We start from the raw sequence: 18,260 nt of genomic DNA on the forward strand, positions 1-18,260 counted from the left end.
GTGGAGCTGGGCAGGAACAGTTCCAACCTTGAGTTTTAGTCCTCTCCATCGGTAATGCTGTCAGCCGTGAGGACTGTCTGGTATCCAAAGGGCTGTGGTTCTTAACCATGGTTGTACAAAGAATCAACAGGAGAGCTTCGAAAAAATACTGATGCCTGAGTCTCAACCCAGACCATTGATTATTTGGGGATGGACCCAGACATCCCTATATGTATATGTTAAATGCTATGTATATGTTTAAAATATACCCATAGGTATATGTTAAAAGCTCCTAGATGTTTCTTGCAGCCAAGATTGAGAGCCCCTGCCCTTGGTTATCCAAGGCCCAACCCCAGTTGCTCCAGGGGAGTGGGTTGGATTTGGGTTGCTATTGGCTAAGAAAGATCAATTTCCATTTGGCAATGACCCGTCAATGAAATATGTATATGTGCATGTACACAGGTATATGCACATACATGTGTATACCTATGTGTAGCTGAGTGAACAAATTCATACTCAGTCTCCAGGGGAAGAGAAGGTAATGTGGTGACCTTACCAAATGAATATACTGGTAGCCCAGTTGAGGTCTCTCTCACTGCCTCCCTTGACCTAGGCTGGTATGTCCCATTCTATGATCTCAGTCCTGGCTGCTTCTATCTGCAGATAACCAAGCTTTACAGGAACCTGCATATGGAGGCTCGGATGGAGGGGATGAGCACAGAGCTTCTGGGACTAATAAGAAGACTGAACCTGCCTGAAGTAGTGAAGGAGGGAAGTGAGTTGGAGAGTAGGGACAAGAACTAGAGCTCCTGGGTGTCCGAGGACTCGATGGACTCCGAGAGTCTGGCCACCACTCGGGTCAGGGCCCTGTTCTCAGCCTGCAGTTGCTCGTTCATCTGCTTCAAGGTTTGAATCTGTTTTAGCTGGTGGAGGTTCTGTAGAGATTGAGACATGAAAAGGACAGACAGACAAGACAGAGAGAGACAAGACAGACCAGAGGAGAGAAAAGTAGGACAAAGAAATCACATGACTTTTTGTTTTTGTTTTTAGTTTGCATGCAAGGAAGGAAATGAGAAAGGCAGGAGTCATGGAGCAAACGGGTGGCAGGTGGAAGGATGACGGAGAAAAGCAACAGGGAAGGAGAGCTGTGTCTGATTCTTGGCTAAGATCTAAATATGCCATATGAATATAACTGCCAGGCTCTCAAAAGGCACATATGGATTGCTTTTGAGAATGAAAGTCCAGCATGTGGTTTGGAGCCTTCTGAACCAAATTAACATGGTTGAGGCATAACTTCAGGGACACTTCATCATGACTGAGATTAGAGCTGAGGACTTGGTGTGTTCTTAAATCTAGCTGCTGCCCCTTTCTCTCTCCCTTCCTCTAATCTTCTCCTCATACTCAGCTCCCTTCTTTCACTTTGTTTATTTGTCTGCGATAGGGTCTGACTCTGTCACCTTGGCTGGAGTGCAGTGGAACAAAACTGAAACATCTGCCTCCCAGGCTCAAGCCATCTTCCCACCTCAGCCTCTAAAGTAGCTGGGACTACAGGCATGCACCACCATACCTGGCTAATTTTTATATTTTTTGTAGAGACAGGATTTCGCCATGTAGCCCAAGCTGGCCTCAAATTCCTGAGGTCAAGCAATTCTCCTGCCTTAGCCTCCCAAAGTGCTGGGATTACAGGTGTGGGCCACTGCACTTGGCCTCATTTATTTTTAAAAAATAAAACAAGGAAAATAAAAGAGAGGCCTATTATTTAAGATTTTTTTTTTTTTTTTTTTTTTTTTTTTTGTATGGGGCATGTACTGTTTAGAAGGTTAAAGTGACACATACCAAAATAAGAAAGAACTGTCAGCTCTCTGGATCGTCCTCTAACCTGCTTTGTAGGAAGCTTCATTAACCCTGATAGTTTTCCTCTGCAGTCCAGAGAGATTGTTTCAGGATCCAAAAACTGCTAACCTGTCTCTGACCTGCTATAAGATTATGTGCATCACTAAATTAACAGCTAACCATGCTTTCTCTGTCTCAGTTCAAGCAGTTTGGGAGCTGCTTAAAGGTGTTCATAAACAGACTCATACTCTGGAAATTATAGCTGTGCAAAAAAGCTGGAGAAACCATAAAAGCCCAATGATAATGAAACTAGCTGCACCAATGTGCTAGTCCAGCCCTTTCTGTGTGTCAGTGTTGCAAGTGGAACAGAATAACCAGCCCACAGACATTCTTCCTGATACCCCATATTCCCTAAGACATTTAAAGTCTTTGATAAATGGAATTACATCAAAGGCCTGCTGACTCTGCTACTGTCCTTCCTAAGTAGTCATCTGCACTGCTCCGAAACTGAGACCATCAACTCTTTGGGAGAAGAATAATGATTTTTTTATGCAAATGGGGTTTCATAGATGAGGATGGACAATCCTGTGGGTTATAATGATTACAAAAAGGTGGCCAGGTATCAGAGAAAAGTCTCTCATATCTATAAGATGAGAAGGATAGAAATGAAAGATTAGTGGAGTTATAGTTGTTTGGGAGTGAAGAAGCAAGAAAATGAAAGGTAGCATGAAGGGGAAAAACATGAAAAGGAAAAACAAGCAGAGACAAACTGCTGAATCTCTCTTTTCCCAAAGAGAAAGAATGACCACCTTGGAATAAAGGTAGGCTAGCCAAACTGTCTCATGTAGCCATTAGAGGGTGAGGACTGGGCAATCTTCTTTGCCCACTGTAAGCTTCTTGGCCATGGTGAGGATAGAGAAGGGAGATCATGGTGCAGCATATGGAAAAGATTAAAGCAATGGGCAGGGACCAAATTTAAAAACCACTGGAAAGTCCCTGGCTCTCACCCTTCTTTGGTGTTGACGTTGGACCAAAGCTTTCAACATAATCATTGTCAAATAATTGTCATTGTATGAAGTGGTACTTACCTCCCAGGGAATAATATTAAAGACATGAATGATGAAAGTGACTCAATCTAACAAGTGAGTATAAGCAGATCAAGGTGAAAGAATCTGGAAGTTATCAGCATGAGGGAGAGAGGCAGGAAACAATCTGGTGGAATGTTCTATAGGAAGCAGTATTGAAAACAAGGCAAGGCAAGGAGGAGAGGAGAAGGGGCAGGGCCCAGTGCAGGATGGGCAAGGGCAGGGCTAAGGAGCAGGGTCAGCTAGTAATCTTTCCAAAGAAAAATAAGAATTCCAGGACCAATCTAAAAAGGAATTGGTTGCTGGGTCCCTCTCATGCAAGGACCTAGGAAAGGAAGGGGAGAAGGTCTGACAAGGAGGCTGATGCTGAATGGAGGATGCAGTAGAGAAGTAATCACATCTGATGTGGGCCAAGACCAGGTGCAGGCCTGGCACAGCTCACACTGACATGCACACCTGTCAGAAGTTGGCATATAATCCTACTCCAATCCAGGATCTGGGTGGAGTTTCTCTTGAGGAGAATTCATAAATACTTACCTTTCCAATAAAAGTCCAGAAAGGCACAACACATCTCATAACCACAGAGCCACATATACATCTGGGTTAGCCCAACTCATGGTTCCCCCATTTCACCTGGCCTTTGTACTTTATTTGGTAGAGTTAGAAAAATAGGACTGCAGTCTTTTTCCTTGAGTAACCTACTGTATTTTTAAGGGTTCACTGGAGATCAGCCTCCTCTACTGTTCCCTACTGATTGCTCCAAGGAGGTTTGGGCATCTGTACCAAATGAATATGCAACAAGCATGACCAACTGGCCCCAAGCTCTACTGGGTCCCAGTTCAGCCAGACAGTCACCTGTACCTTTGGCTGCCTAGTACAGAGAGATTTTGGCCATTAATCACTCTAGCAATATTGGTCACCATAAACCATAGTCTGAATGAAGAGCTTGAGAGCTAAACAAGCATTTTCTTAGACTCTTTTAGGGCCAGTCATACCAATTTTATCATATTTATATATCTGCGTCTTTGAAGTTTTTGTCTTCAAGTAGGTACAGACAGAAAAATAAAACTGGTGAGAATGCAGAGGCACAGATGCTTCTCCCCCTTAGTCCTCTAGGGGGTGCTGGACGATCTGCAAATCTGGCATCGGGCTTTGATTTGAGCAAATAGTGTTTAGGGGCTTTGGTGTTTACAGGCATTTCTTCTTCATTTGGCTCTGTAATGGATAATGGAGAATAATGGACACCTGACTGAATCTGAATGTTTTAACTAAAAAAAAATCAGTCTTGGCTGGGCACGGTGGCTCACACCTGTAATCACAGCACTTTGGGAGGCCGAAGCGGGTGGATCACCTGAGCTCAGGAGTTCGAGACCACCCAGGGAAACATGGTGAAACCCTGTCTCTACTAAAAATACAAAAAAATTAACTGGGTGTGGTGGCGCACACTTCTAGTCCCAGCTCCTCGGGAGGCTGAGGCAGGAGAATCGCTTGAGCAATTGAATCTGCCTAGAGACAAAGGTTGCAGTAAGCCGACATTGTGCCACTGTACTCAGGCTTGGGCTACAGAGTGAGGCTCTGTCTCAAAAAAAAAAAAAAAATCAGTCTCAAAACAGCTTACCTATTGGTTTGGGGACTAAACATTCATGATCTGGCTCCACTTGATAATTTAAACAATTGATTTTAGAGTTGCTGGCAAATGGCTTATGGCTGGGGAGAGCAAACACTGTCATATCTTATAATCTCTTGAGGAAAGGAAAGAACTCATGATCTAGTTTAGGAAATCATAGATTGATAGCATAAAGAGACAGAGAAAAAATGTAAGCCTATCTCAACCTACAGAATTGAGGGCAACTAGAACCACTGAAGGGGCTTCCATAATTCCCAATTTAGAATTGGAATAAAAATAACAAAGGGCCTCAATTTCTCTAATTTGACCACTTTCTGGGTTTTTGTGTGTGGGCCTGCTTTGATGTGACACAGAGCCCCATAACTGGTGGGTGGAGGCTGGCTTTGGGCTCCCAGGTACTCCTTGAAAGGTTCCAGCTTTTGCCTCAATTACATGCTCTAGATCAGCATTTAGGACATTTCTTAATAAGCAACACTGACAGCTGCCTGACAGCAGAGTACAGATGGTATAACTCAGGAGGTTTCAAAAATGGAGGAGCCTCCATGCAACAAGGAGCTGTGGATATGCACTCATCAAGAAACAGTTAGCTCAGCTGGGTGTGGCAGCATGTGCCTGTAGTCCCAGCCACTCGGGAGGATGAGATGGGAGGATCGTTTGAGCCCAGGAGTTCAAGTCCAAGGCAGCATAGCAAGACTCCATCTCTTAAAAATTAAAAAAGAACTGGTTATCTCTAATAACTCATTGCTCTAAGTGGGAGAGAATACTTCTGTGTGGTAGTAAGGTGTGTTTGAAAAAAATCACAAGATGGAGAAGTTTAGGTGCTAGAGCATACTGTCTACCATCTCAGGAGAATCAATTATTTATTATTTCTATTTCTTGCTGCTTTGAATCAACTTGGAAGATTTAAAATGTTTGAGATATAAGCAGGTATTGCTTAAAATTCTATGTGAATGTTACAGTTACAGCCTTGGGATAGTGGTAGGAAATGCAGGGGCAAGGCTCAGCATTTCTCCTTCATTCTGGAATTATAGAGTAACAGGATTGATTATGAGCACCAGATCTGGTATAAACTATAACCTCAACAGGTCTTAGTTTTTTTTTCAATAAATAACCAATCTATTTAGGCCACTGGAACAATAAATGTCTCTCCCAAATTGCATATTAGGGATGCTTGCTCATAGAAAGACATTTGGGGATCCGCCTAATACTATCCCAGTGCTTCGGCTTCCCAGCTGAAGAAACCTGTCTCACCAAATGAATGCTTGGCATCATGTATCTGGTAAAATAAGATGCCTGAAGAAATAAAAAGGCTGAGTAGGTGCTAAGTGATTATGGGCATGTGTCATCATGCATTGCAGGAAGCAGATGTTTCAAAATAATCTCCAGGTGGCTACCCTGACCAGCTCTATATTCTCTGCAGTTCTGTATCCATCTTCCCCCTTTCACCCTCCTCCCCTCCCCCTGCCCCACTGCTTCCCATGGCAGCAAATTGACTGCTTTGGGTAGATTTCCAGTTCTTATCACTCAAAACTGCCCAGGATGGCAGTTGTCCATTAAAGTGGCTAATGGGGTGATGGTCACTGCAGGTCATGGTGAGGAGAGAAAGGAAAGTAGTGAGCTGTGAAGTGTATCCGGTGGCATGAGCTTATTCTAGTGGGAGAGTGCCAAGCATCCCTGAATATTTCAGAGGAAATGTACTGGGGCAGGAAATCAATATGTGAACACATTTTTATTCTGCTGCAGAATGATTCAATCTGTGTTCTTCCCAGCAAAGGGATGGGTTGGGAGGGGTACCAGGGAAGAAAGCTTATGGCCATGCTCAGGCTTCCCCAGGCACCTAATGGGAGGCTCCCAGAGCTGGAAAACTTGTTCTAGCCTTCTCATTTACCCTCTAGAGGGCAAAGATACTGCTTGAAAAGCCTTAAAAGTTAAACTCAAGTTTGTTTCAAGCCTGCCAAGACCTCTCCTTAAACCAAAGGCAGTATTTTTTCCTAGAACGCCTTTAAGGTGGCCTCAATGGATGTTGTGTGAGCTGAGAGAGCCTAGGAAATGGCTGAGGAGAGATGCTCACTTTTTTACACATCATTTCTTCTTGCAGGTACTGAGTTTGCAGTGAAATCTGGAGAGGGCAGGCCTATGCTCAAATATCCAGTCTTGGCAGGCATTCAGAGAACAGGCATACAAAGAGAAAGAAAATCTCCTCATACCTTCATTTCTTCCTCCATTTCTGACATTTTGCGCTCCAAGGCTCGCCTCTCCTGTTTCGGAACAATGAGACTGTTGAACATTTATTGAATTCAGAAGGAAGGAAAAATGCTGCCCCCCAGATGCTGTGTGATCAGCAGATTCACAGTCAAAGGTTTGTCTACTGACTCAGGCAAACCTTACTCAGGAGATCTGAGCACTATCTGATCCTGCCACTTGTAAGATGGAGCTACCTCACTGATAAAAATCACATTATCTAAATCTCCTATCATAAAATCAGTAGATATATGGAGAAGCAACTTGCTAATATGCAAACAGACGAGGACATTCAGTTACTCTGTGCAGGTTGAAGATTTCATAGAATTTCAAATGTCTGCAAGTGACTAGGGCCCCTGCTCTCTATTATCAAAAAGGCATCATTATCTTCAGTAATGCTCTCCCTAAATTCCTAGGAAACTGCTTCTCTCATGATGAGGAGCAGATGGTGAGCTGGGAAGTAGACATCATTGTCTAAGAAATAGCATCTCTCCCCCTAGTTTCTTCCCTCCCCCTGTAGTTGCTCCTCTCCTGCTCCATTTCTCTTTCCCAGCAACTGACTCTTGGTTTAGCCTAAACCCAGTGAGGAGTTTTTGATCAGATGGGATACCAAGGAGGTTTGGTTACAGGCCAAAGAAATAAAATGTAAAACTTAGCTGCTTTCCAAATTAAACAGACAACAACAGGACAGATGGGAACATATTACATCTCTAGGGCCAAATCAAAGCTAGGGTCCATCAATAAATCTAATTGAATTTTCCCAATCCAAGAATGTAAAATCCCAGAATAATATTCTGAGTACAGTTGGGAAGAGATCAGCAATTGAACCAGAAATCCTCCCCTCAGTCAAAATGAGTGAAAGACTGTGTTGGCTCATGTTTCAAGTCGTAAGACCTAAATGGCAGAGGGTCCCACTGAAAGCTTCTTTTCTGTTCAAGGTGATGAAAACGGTAAAGAGACCTTGGACCTGCGTGTGTGTGTGTGTGTGTGTGTGTGTGTGTGTGTGTGTATGCAATGATTTACAGTAAACCAAAATGTTATGGGTTGTGTGTGTATGCAGTTCTGCCCACAGTCAGAACAATGTATGAGATGACCTTCCAAGGACCCTTCCCACCCTAAGACTAAATATGTGGAAAGTACTGACCATCTGAGGAAATCAAAAGGACTAGCAATCAAATTACTGCTTAGAGTCAGACAAAAAGAATTTATCATCAAGCTGGGAATGGAATGTGGCAGAACTCCCTCCTTCTTAAGATGGACTTTTTCCATTGGCATGAACAACAAAGTGGGAGAGAGTCAGAAAGAAGAGATGAAACGGGGTGGAGGGGGAAACAGACATGCGCATACCCGTTTCTCCATCTCCAGCACTGATGATCGGTCAGAGGTCTTTTCTTGTTTCTGCTGGTGCAAATGGAAGGAAAACAGTTGTTATTTAAGTTGTCTCAGGGCCAGTAGAACGCCCAGTCTAGTTCAGCTTCACTACTGGACATCCAGAAATAAACAGTAAAACTTTGGACTTCCCCTATAGCAGGGATCCCCAGCAAACAGGTTCTGATAGATCTCTAAGCCTAACATTATCACCTCTCTGAAGTTTGCAGGATTCCCTCTGGGGAAGGGAAGGCAGTAGTAGTATTCCCTGAAATTACAAAGATGAAATGTACAACACACAATCTCTCTCTCTCTCTCTAGGTCTTCAATGCTAATTACAATTTTACATCTCACCATTCTTCTCCTCTCTTCATTCTATGAGTAATATCACAACCCAGAGGAAATAAAAAAAAAATGGCTTGTCTTTAAAAGGCTGATAGCTCCTGAGCGAGAATGTCTAAGGCCAATGGCACTTGTCTAAATAATCCCCTTTCCCCTATTCTTTCTGTTTTGGGAAATGATACCATTTTTCTTTTAGAGCAGCAGTTTTCATATGTGGGTGGGCTTTCAGGGGTTCTTAGGAGTCCATTCATGGCATCTGCCCTGCTTTGAACAGAGGTAGTCCACTTTCATCTGTCTTATATATTGGGCTTCCAGATAAGGTAATTCTATTTGAATAAAAGATTTAGAATGTTTATTTTAGATCATCTTTGACTTAAATATTGCAGAGGGGCTGAAAAGATTTAGTCTCATGGCAAAAAAACAGAATAACCTCAGATAATGTAAAAAAACCCTTAAGTCCCTTTTGGCCTTAGGGTCATAGAACTCCGCAGAATTTCTTACATTCAGTAGACATTTAATAACTGCTGGGTGATTATTTTTATTTTGCTTAGTGTCATGCAGAGACAACATTTAAATAAATATAGAAATTATGCTGGTTTTCTTGCAGCAGTTTCTTTTTTTTTTAAAAAAAATTAAGGAATGGCCAGAACTAACAATAAAACTCAGAATTCTGGCTCCTGTCCTGGGCTTTCACCTTCTGTTTGGAAGGGCATGGCTGTCTGCCTTTATGCTGCATCTACTATGAAGCAGAAGGATGAGAAAAAAATGCAAAAATAGATCCTACAGCTTGTTCATATCCTCATAAGTCTTTCTTTCCTAAGCCTGAGGAGCTGTAGAAGTTGTTATGATTTCATGATTTTCAAGGTTTATATACACAAAGAACTAGTTTTTTGTTTGTTCTGTTTTTAATTTTGACTCCCTTAGAGTTGGGGTGGATCTTTTATGTAAAAATATTGTGTATGTTCATGTGGTAACCGTCTCCATACAAATGTGTGAGGCTGAGAAGTCCTCCCTCCACTGTCCTGCCAAACAACTCCATTTTTGGTAAACGGCAGAGACTTGGTTTGTAGCAGCACCATTGCTTATGAATTTCAACAACTTGTATTTGGCAAAACTAAGTATATTTTGACACACCCGGCAAAGCAGTTGGCCAGAGAGTAAATGCTTTTCCCCAGCAACTGGAAAGGCTGATTTTATTTTCAATGCTCTCTGTGCAAGTCAATGTCAGCAGCTTGTTAGACTGCTCACTGTTCTAAGGCATGGGCTGGTGGAAATGCTGAGAACCCCTAAAGGTCAAGACATATGCTGTCAGAAGCTTCCACTGAGAAGAGTGGGGAGCAAGTGAAACTGCTCTTCCTGTGGTTCCTCACATGACTGCTCTTTAATTTTCTGTAAAACAATCCTAGTAATAATTGACAAGAACCAGCATAAGATCTGTATTTATAAACCACTGCCAATATGTGGCGCCATTTAGAATAAAAATTAGCCCTAGATTTCTTCTGAGGGTCTATGAGACTTTTTTTTTTTTTTTTGCCTGGCTCAATAATGTTGGAGTGAGAAGAGACCTTAAGATTTATTCAGTCCACCCCACTGCCTTATGGCAGGGCTATAGCTATGTGTGTATTTTTCTCTTTTAGATTTAGACACCTACTTTTCTTATTCCACAAAATCACTTTAAGCCTAGTTATTATCTATCTGTGTTGCAGTAAGTCTCAGAAAGTCCCAGTAGAGCCATGTTGGGTTACTATAATCAGGAAAAAGGGGGTGGCTCTTCTAAACTGACAGGCAGTTCACATTTTACACCTGGGTAAGCCCTTCTCCAGACAGTGAGTGTCCTGGCTGTCTTGCTGGAGTTCTACGCAGTTCTGTGGGGCTGTCTTCCAAGTGTTGGCACCCTCCTGCTCATCCAATTCCAGAGGGGTTACAATAGGATGTTTAGAGGGTAATCAACACCCCTGCCCTCCAAACTCCATGTATTTGGTACCGTACAACCCTAGCATTTTAGTCTTTGCTTTTGGATAGCCAGTCATATTGCCAGAATGACTAGCCACCTCTGGTTTTCATTTCAAGCCTTCCTGGTAAAGAATCATTTTTACTTCAGTTCAGCTTTTGAAATTCTAAGTCCCCAGCCATTCTAGGAGGGAAATAACTCAATAGGTTTCCTGATAACTCAGCAATAACCTAAAGCAGTGCTTGCTTTAGCTTTCAGCTGCAGAGTTTGTTTCACTGGTGATGAGGTTATTACCTCCAGCATCCTCTAAAGCATCATCTAATTAAATCAAACCTGGCAGTGAGAGGAAATAGTTTATCAGTCTTTCTGCCACTCATATTCCTTATTTGTAGGCTGAAAAAGAATGGTGGCTTGGGGAGATAACACATGCTACAGAATCTTTGCTTTGGGACTTAATCCTATGTTGTGGCACCACCTTTGCCCTTGATTTGTTATATGGCCTAAGCAAACCACTTACTTCTCTAGGCTTAATTTGTTACCTCTCTGCCCTAGGTTTAATAGTGTCTTGCTTATCTCTCTCCAAGAGGTGAAGTGTAGATAAACTGAACTGAAACATAATGAACAGGACAAGAGGAACTGTCTAGGACTAGCTTTGTAGTGCTGGTTTATGCTTTTCTACTAATAAATAAGTAGATGATGATCCATAGTATTAATTATTAGCATTCAGACCATCAGGAATTGTTCATTGAATTATCAGTTTTCCATTTTAAGTTAAACACTGATTGAAACCTAAAATAAATTAGAATCTAAGAAGCTTCTATCTCATTGCCCCGAGAAGGCCCGATCTTGACTCTATCTTACTTCCTGTCCCTTAGATCCCTAGTCTAGTTTGCTTCCTTACATCAACCCTTGGTTCCCATCTTTTTTCTTCTTCTTCCCTCTTACCTGGGCCACCTTCTCAAGCTTGGATTTTATATCTGCTAGCTCTAGCTGGGCTTCCTGAAGTTTTGTTTTCAGTTTTTGGTTTTCAGTCAGAGCACTCTCATAGAGCTAGAGGAGGGGGGAAAAAGAGGATCAGCATTCACATTAGAATTCACACCATTTCATCACATGAGAATGCCCAGGGCTCTGTGCCCCAAGCCACCACTATATGGTAGATAGAGAAAATGAAGGAAGTGTAGGGAGCAGAGTACATTCAGCCAACTGGTCTCTTGCTTTTTCAAGTGATGAACAGAAAGAGAATGATGATTCTCCAACTTCAATAATGTTAATCTCTGGGGGGAAAACAGCCATTACTATGGGACATTTTCATTGCTTAAAAGAGCAATGAAAAAGATAATTATTTTTTTGGAACCAGCCTACTGTGTATATTGATTTTAGTTAAGCTCTGCTTAACTAAACATTAACAGAACAAGCACTCTTTATTCCCTTTTGAGACAGGGTCTTGCTCTGTCACCCAGGCTGGAGTGTAGTAGCACGATCACCCCTCACTGCAGCCTTGAACTCCCAGGCTCAAGCAATCCTCCTACTTTAGTAGCTGGGACTACAGGCACGAGCCACCATGCCCAGCTAATTTTTCAATTTTTTGTAGAGATGGGGGTCTCACTATGTTGCCCAGGCTGGTCTGGAACTCCTGAGCTCAAGTGATCATCCCGCCTCACCCTCCCAACGTGCTGGGATTACAGGCATGAACCACCATGCCCATCCTAAATATTTTCTTTACAAAAATATTTTTTCCTGGTATCGCAAACACCTGAAAGGGAAGGTTTTTAAGTCTACTCTTGGAGCTAGGTACTATTCTACAAGAACAAAGGAAATAAACTGTAAAGTGATGATGATTTTCTTTTTCTTTTTTTTTTTTTTCACTAACACCAAGTAGTATTTAGTTGATATTCACAGGACCTTATTAGAAGCACATGTTTGTTAAAAATAACAGTCTACCAAATGATTCTCAGGGGCTCAGAGAGACAGCATTAGGTTTTTCACCCTTTTTATATTCTTAATTTCTTACTTTTCCCTACACTTCTAAATATCTGATTCTAACTATATACTTACTGCACTAAAAGCAATATATGGCTGGGCATGGTGGGTCATGTCTGTAATCCAGCACTTTGGGAGGCTGAGGTGGGAGGATTGTTTGTGGCCAGGAATTCAAGACCAGCCTGGGAAATATAGCGAGATCCAATCTCCATAAAAAATAAAAAATGTAACCGTGTGTGGTGGTGCATGGCTATAGTTCTAGCTACATGGGAGACTGTGGCAGGAGGACCCTATGAACCCAGGAGTTTGAGAGGGCAGTTAGCTATGATTGCACCACTGCACTTCAGCCTGGGTAACAATGAGAGCTTGTCTCAAAAAACAAAACAAAACACCTCAATATATGAAGGGGTCTTTATCTAGCTTTTTGGAGAGGTGAAGTAAACCCAGAAAACTGCAAGGAATTATTATTACTTAAGTGCCTTTTCTTCTGCTTATTCAGAGCTATGGTAATTTTTCTGGGTGTGGTGGAGGAAGGCTGAGAGGTTTACATGTCACTGAAGAACCGGAAAATTGAATAAAGACCCTACTTTTTTATAATCTCTGTTGCTGTCTTCTTCTACACGGCTGGTCAGGGTAGCTAGGCGGGCCTCCCGGGCCTCCCGACGGGCTCTTGCTGAAGCCCGGTCACCGTAAGAATCACTGGTTGTAGGATTACTACCTCCCGATTCCAACCTGTGGGAGATAATATTAAAGATAAAAATTGGTTTTGAGAACAAAGTAGTGGGGGAAGGTAATGCTCAGGGGTAGTTTGCACCTTTTCTAAGAAGTATTTCGGAGCCCTGGCCAGAAACAACTCATAAGATTCTTTCCTTCAATCTCTCTGCCAGCATTCCCAGACCTCAGGGCTAAACTGCACGAGCTTGGAGAGGGAGGCTGACCATCATTTGCCAAGAATGAAGCTTATTGAAAAATTAGTGGTTTGGACCTATGTGCTGACTTAAATCTTAGAGCTTTTCAAATTAGTTTAGGATTGAACAGCTTCCCTCAAAAGTGTGCTTTTAAAAGTAAAGATTTCTTGAATTTCAATGGCTCTTGGAAAAATGATTACAATGAACTGTCAATGAATCAGAAACATACGGACTTAGAGATCTGAGCTGGAGGCTGAATAGGAATGAAACGGCCACTAGGGCATGGTACGTATGCCTTTTAGGTGCTCTACAGGTTTGCTAGAATCCCAGACATTTTAGGGATACCAACACAGTACCCAAACAGCTAGTTTTCTACCATCTTATCCATATTCCACATCAAGACTGCTGTGCCTGTGATTAGAATTTCTACATATTTTAGCAACTGAGCTCTTAAGAGTTGATAGTGGTTTTATTTCCAGTACTGGTAAGTTCATCAAGGGAAGGATCTCTCAGCTGATTACCTGTTTAAGTGTACAACTATCACCCTAAATCCTTAACACTGGTTTATATTTTGCTCAGACTTTGCTCTTTCCAAATTAAAAGGCAGCACATATGAAACTGAAATCAGCCCTGCAGTGTGCTACATCCTGAACTGGGATGGTTTGAGGAGTCACAACTGTGAAAACTGCATCTGATGTGTCTGTCCTGTGGTAGCTATTTGCCATAGCTGGGGGTGGAGAAGCTGAAATAAGTATTAGAAGAGAGAGAAGCAATAAGGATGACACAGAGAAGGCAGAGGCAAAGTAATTAGCTCCTAATGACAATGGTGGCCTCATTTCACTCACAGAGATGCTAAGTCCCACATTCTTCAAAACATTTCTTCTTCTTTTTTTTGTTAATAGAAATATCTTTATTGAGTTTCCTGATTATAAAAGCAATATATCGTTGTAGAAAAAGTTAATACTGAAGTATCTAAAGTAGAAAGTGAAAGGCACCCCATAATCCTGCCTAAGAAATAACTACTTTTAACTGTTTAGTTCATATTCTTGCAGAATGTCAAGCATATTAATATGTTAAAATACATAGTTCTATAAATAAATTCAGATAACATACACTATTGTCTAACTCCTCCTCCTCTCTATACTTACCACTATGATCGTGGACATCTTGCCATCTAAGTAAAAATACATTTGCCTCATTAAAAAAAAAAAGACTGCAGTCTTCTCCATTACATGCCTGTAAGATAATTTAACTAATCTTCTATTGATAGACACTTAAATTTTTCAAATTTTTTAGCTATTACAAACAATGCTAAAATGAGCAGACTTATCTATAAACCTTAGTGCCTTTGTCCAGTTACCTTCTTATGAAATAGTTCTTATGACAGAAATATGGTATGTCATTAATTTTAATATTTTAAAATCATTATGAACAATCAATATCTTTGGTTATTTTTCTTTTTTTTTTGTTTCTGAATTGCCAATTCATAGCCTTTGTTCAGTAGGGTAATCATCTTTTTCTTATTGTAGTAGGGGAACCTCCTGTAGAGTAGGGCTTTTAAAACTAATATAGGCAGCAAATATTTTTTCCCACTTCACTTTCTGTCTCTGTTTATAGTGTCTTTTACTTAGAGATTTTAAACTTTATATAATTAAATTTGATGATTTTTATCTTTATGGCATTGTCAGAGACATTTGAACCAGAGCAACTCCATCTTGAATAGGGGGTGGGTAAAATGAGGCTGAGACCTACTGGGCTGCATTCCCAGACGGTTAAGGCGTTTTAAGTCACAGAATGAGATAGGAGGTTGGCACAAGATACAGGTCATAAAGACCTTGCTGATAAAGCAGGTTGCAGTAAAGAAGCTGGCTAAAACCCACAAAACCAAGATGGCCGTGAGAGTGTCCTCTGGTCATCCTCACTGCTACACTCCCACCAACACCAAAACAGTTTACAAATGCCATGGCAAAGTCAGGAAGTTACAACATATGGTCTAAAAAGGGGAGGCATGAATAATCCACCCCTTGTTTAGCATATAAACAAGAAATAACCATAAAAACGGGCAACCAGCTGCTCTATCTATGGAGTAGCTATTCTTTTATTCCTTTACTTTCTTGATAAACTTGCTTTCACTTTATGGACTCTCCCTGAATTCTTTCTTGCGTGAGATCCAAGAACCCTCTCTTGGGGTCTGAATCAGGACCCCTTTCTGGTAACGGTATCACACTTGGAAAGGCTTTTCCTATATAAAGATTATAAAATATTCTCTTCTGCTAACTTTTATGGTAAAACACTTTTCTCTTACAAATTGTAATCAAACTGAAATCCATTTGTTTTTGGTATGGCTGAAGGGAAGGATATAATTGCTCAAACAGATAATCAACTGTCCCAATGATCACTTATTGAATAATTATTTCCTCATTGAGATGAAGTCACCTTATACATGTGATTTTTGGGGGGCTATGGATTGTGTCCCATAGGTCTCTTTGTTTATTCTTGAGCTAGTGCTTCACTGTTTTAATTGGTACAGTTTCACAGCATATTTTGAAGTCTGTGGGAAAAAGATTCCTTTCACAAATGGCTATTATAATACAGGAGAGTTCATAAAAGATTACGGCAAAATACCACTCTCCAACAATTTTGCAAAACTAAGTAATTTTCTGCTAGGTTAGAAGTAAATGATTTGTCCTCAGCTGCTGCCTGGTGAGAGGGCAAGCAGAGGAAGAACATACGTAAAATTTAGAATATATTAATAAGGCAGAACCAGCTCAATATCAAACAAATTATAAGGAAACTCATTTGCCCTATAGTCCCATAACTATATCTTCCGCCAATCTCTTAATTTCTCCATCAGAGTAACAGTAGAAAAAGAAAGATTCCAACTTTTGGCTCTATAGTCTATTATTTTTTATTTAGTTTCTTCTTTCAGAAGATCAGTTTTGTACCCTTAGATACTAGGTGAAAAACTGCAGAGGGCCATTCTCCCAGTTTTGATATCTTTCTTTAATTTTTCAGCAATTGCAAAACAGGTCTTTAGTTTGTTCATTCAACAAACTACTAAGGAGCATCATCTAGGTATAAGGTATTTTGTTGGATCCACTATTAAATAACAGTATCTAATCTCAATCTGAACCATCAGATTAGATTAATTGCTCTTCTCTGTGCTCAGAATACCTGTCTGTACTTCTAATGGGCAGTTATTATGTTCTGTTGAAATGACCTGTCTCTCTAGTGGCTTGTTAGCTATTTGAAGGTAAGAATACTGTCTTATTCATGTTGTTTCCCTAATACCTAGCATGGTGCCTGGTACACTGGTGCTTTAAAAAAATTAATCTACTGGAAGTCTCACAAGGTGAACTGGAAAGAGGAGAATCTGGAAGCAGGAAGGTAAATTGAAAAGCTTGTTCCATTGCTTTGGGCAGGAGGTAATAAAAGTCTGAATTATTGTGGTGGCTGTGGAAATGAAAAGGACGGAAAGGATGTGAGAAACATTACTGAATTATTATATAAAGCTAAGTTTAATTAGACATGCATTCACTCACAAGTATTAAGCATGCATATATAACAGGGAGAGTTCTTACCTAGAAAGTCTTTCATGCTAGAGAAAGGAGACAAAAACAAAAACAAAAAAGAAAAAAGAAAAGAAAACAGCATTAGCAAGAGACTGATTTGTATTATTTCCACCTATAAATGCACTTTTCAAATCAGATGGTTGAACTTCACAGCTGGAGATGGGTGTGCCATTTAAGAAAAGCAATCAAATTGACTACACAAAGGTGACTTAGCCCTAGTTCACACTTCTTTGTATGCCATGACTCACTAGATTTGAGGCATTAGGGATAGCATCTTTTTAAACTAGAAGTTACCAAACGTAAAATGATCAAAAACTGCTCCCAACTCCCCACCCAACTAACTAGTCAAGCTTGTGTTCTAGGAGTGACTATCACTGACTTTCTATGTGACATTTGGCCTCTCTGGATCTCAACATTCATTCTATTAATTTCCTTTGTTCACAAACTCCCAACCTTGCCCTGAGTGAATACCGCAACTACAAATATTAAAACTCAGGAGACTTCTTCAGCTTCTCCTAGGTTGCTAGTGAAAGTAGAAGAGTAAGGGAGAGGGGAGAAAGTCCTATCCTAGTCCCTAGGATGCTGGTTAAAAAAAAAAAAGGTACTCTGAGGTCTCAAAAGAAAGGAATTTTATAGATACAACCAGTAAGCTTGGTCGCTGTAAACAAATCAAACAACAAAAAGTGCTTATGTCTGTGTTTGACATTTACTTTTTACTGTAGATGACCTTTACCCTCCTATCTTTTTTTTTAAAGAACTCTGGCAAATAAAAATTCAATTGATTTAAATGCACTTAAATATTTCCCTTTTTGAAGTGTTAAAGAACAACAAAATCTTCAAGACAGACAAGAGGAGGAAGAGAACCAAAGGTCCAATAATCTACAAAATGGATAATGAATCCTTGAACTTCTGAGGAGTCACTCAATGACACTGCTTTGCATTAAACAGTCCCTGGAAGCCACTGGTTTGTCAAACAACATAGCAGGACAACCCAACACACTACACCCTACAGCTGTCCAGGAGAGGTATACAGTGACAGCACATATGACTAAAGAGGACTGAATACAGTCACCTTGATAAACGATGACATTTCCTCATGGAATCTCTCTTTAAATCAGGGGTTATACTCATCAGAATAATCCTGCACACTTTTGCAAAATGTACATGTCCTAACCTCAGTACTGGAGATTCTGTTTCAGTAGGTTTAGAATGCAGCCTTCCCATATGTATTTTTAAAAAGTACCCCAGGTGATTCTGCTGTACAGCCCTGGTTAAATACCACTGGACTAAACGAAGGTTTTTGAACATGGAGATATGCCCCCATTTGAGGTGGGGGAATCATTAGGACTCATTAAGAAAAGTATATGGTATATT

General features: G+C 40.8%; 1 protein-coding gene across 13 annotated transcripts in view; it reads right to left on the reverse strand.

Moving 5' to 3' along the window:
• Positions 1-18,260, reverse strand: part of PPP1R12B (protein phosphatase 1 regulatory subunit 12B) — a 241,733-nt gene that overhangs the window by 16,654 nt on the left and 206,819 nt on the right. For 6 of the 13 annotated variants that reach the window (XR_008649666.2, XR_008649667.2, XR_008649668.2 and 3 more), the window contains 5 exons: positions 16,896-16,912; positions 12,994-13,138; positions 11,372-11,476; positions 8,113-8,166; positions 6,732-6,782 (listed from right to left, as the gene is read on the reverse strand). Coding sequence is in view for 9 of the 13 variants with exons in the window: in XM_063613252.1 (XP_063469322.1) it covers positions 6,732-6,782; positions 8,113-8,166; positions 11,372-11,476; positions 12,994-13,138; positions 16,896-16,912 (372 nt within the window). In the remaining 4 variants the exon portion in view is untranslated. Of the gene's footprint in view, positions 1-733; positions 915-6,731; positions 6,783-8,112; positions 8,167-11,371; positions 11,477-12,993; positions 13,139-16,895; positions 16,913-18,260 lie in introns of those variants that run through there. The other 7 variants (XM_055234527.2, XM_055234530.2, XM_055234536.2 and 4 more) reach the window with 5 other exon arrangements.

This window comes from Symphalangus syndactylus, chromosome 19 (assembly GCF_028878055.3).
Source record: "Symphalangus syndactylus isolate Jambi chromosome 19, NHGRI_mSymSyn1-v2.1_pri, whole genome shotgun sequence".
NCBI classification, from domain to species: domain Eukaryota; kingdom Metazoa; phylum Chordata; class Mammalia; order Primates; family Hylobatidae; genus Symphalangus; species Symphalangus syndactylus.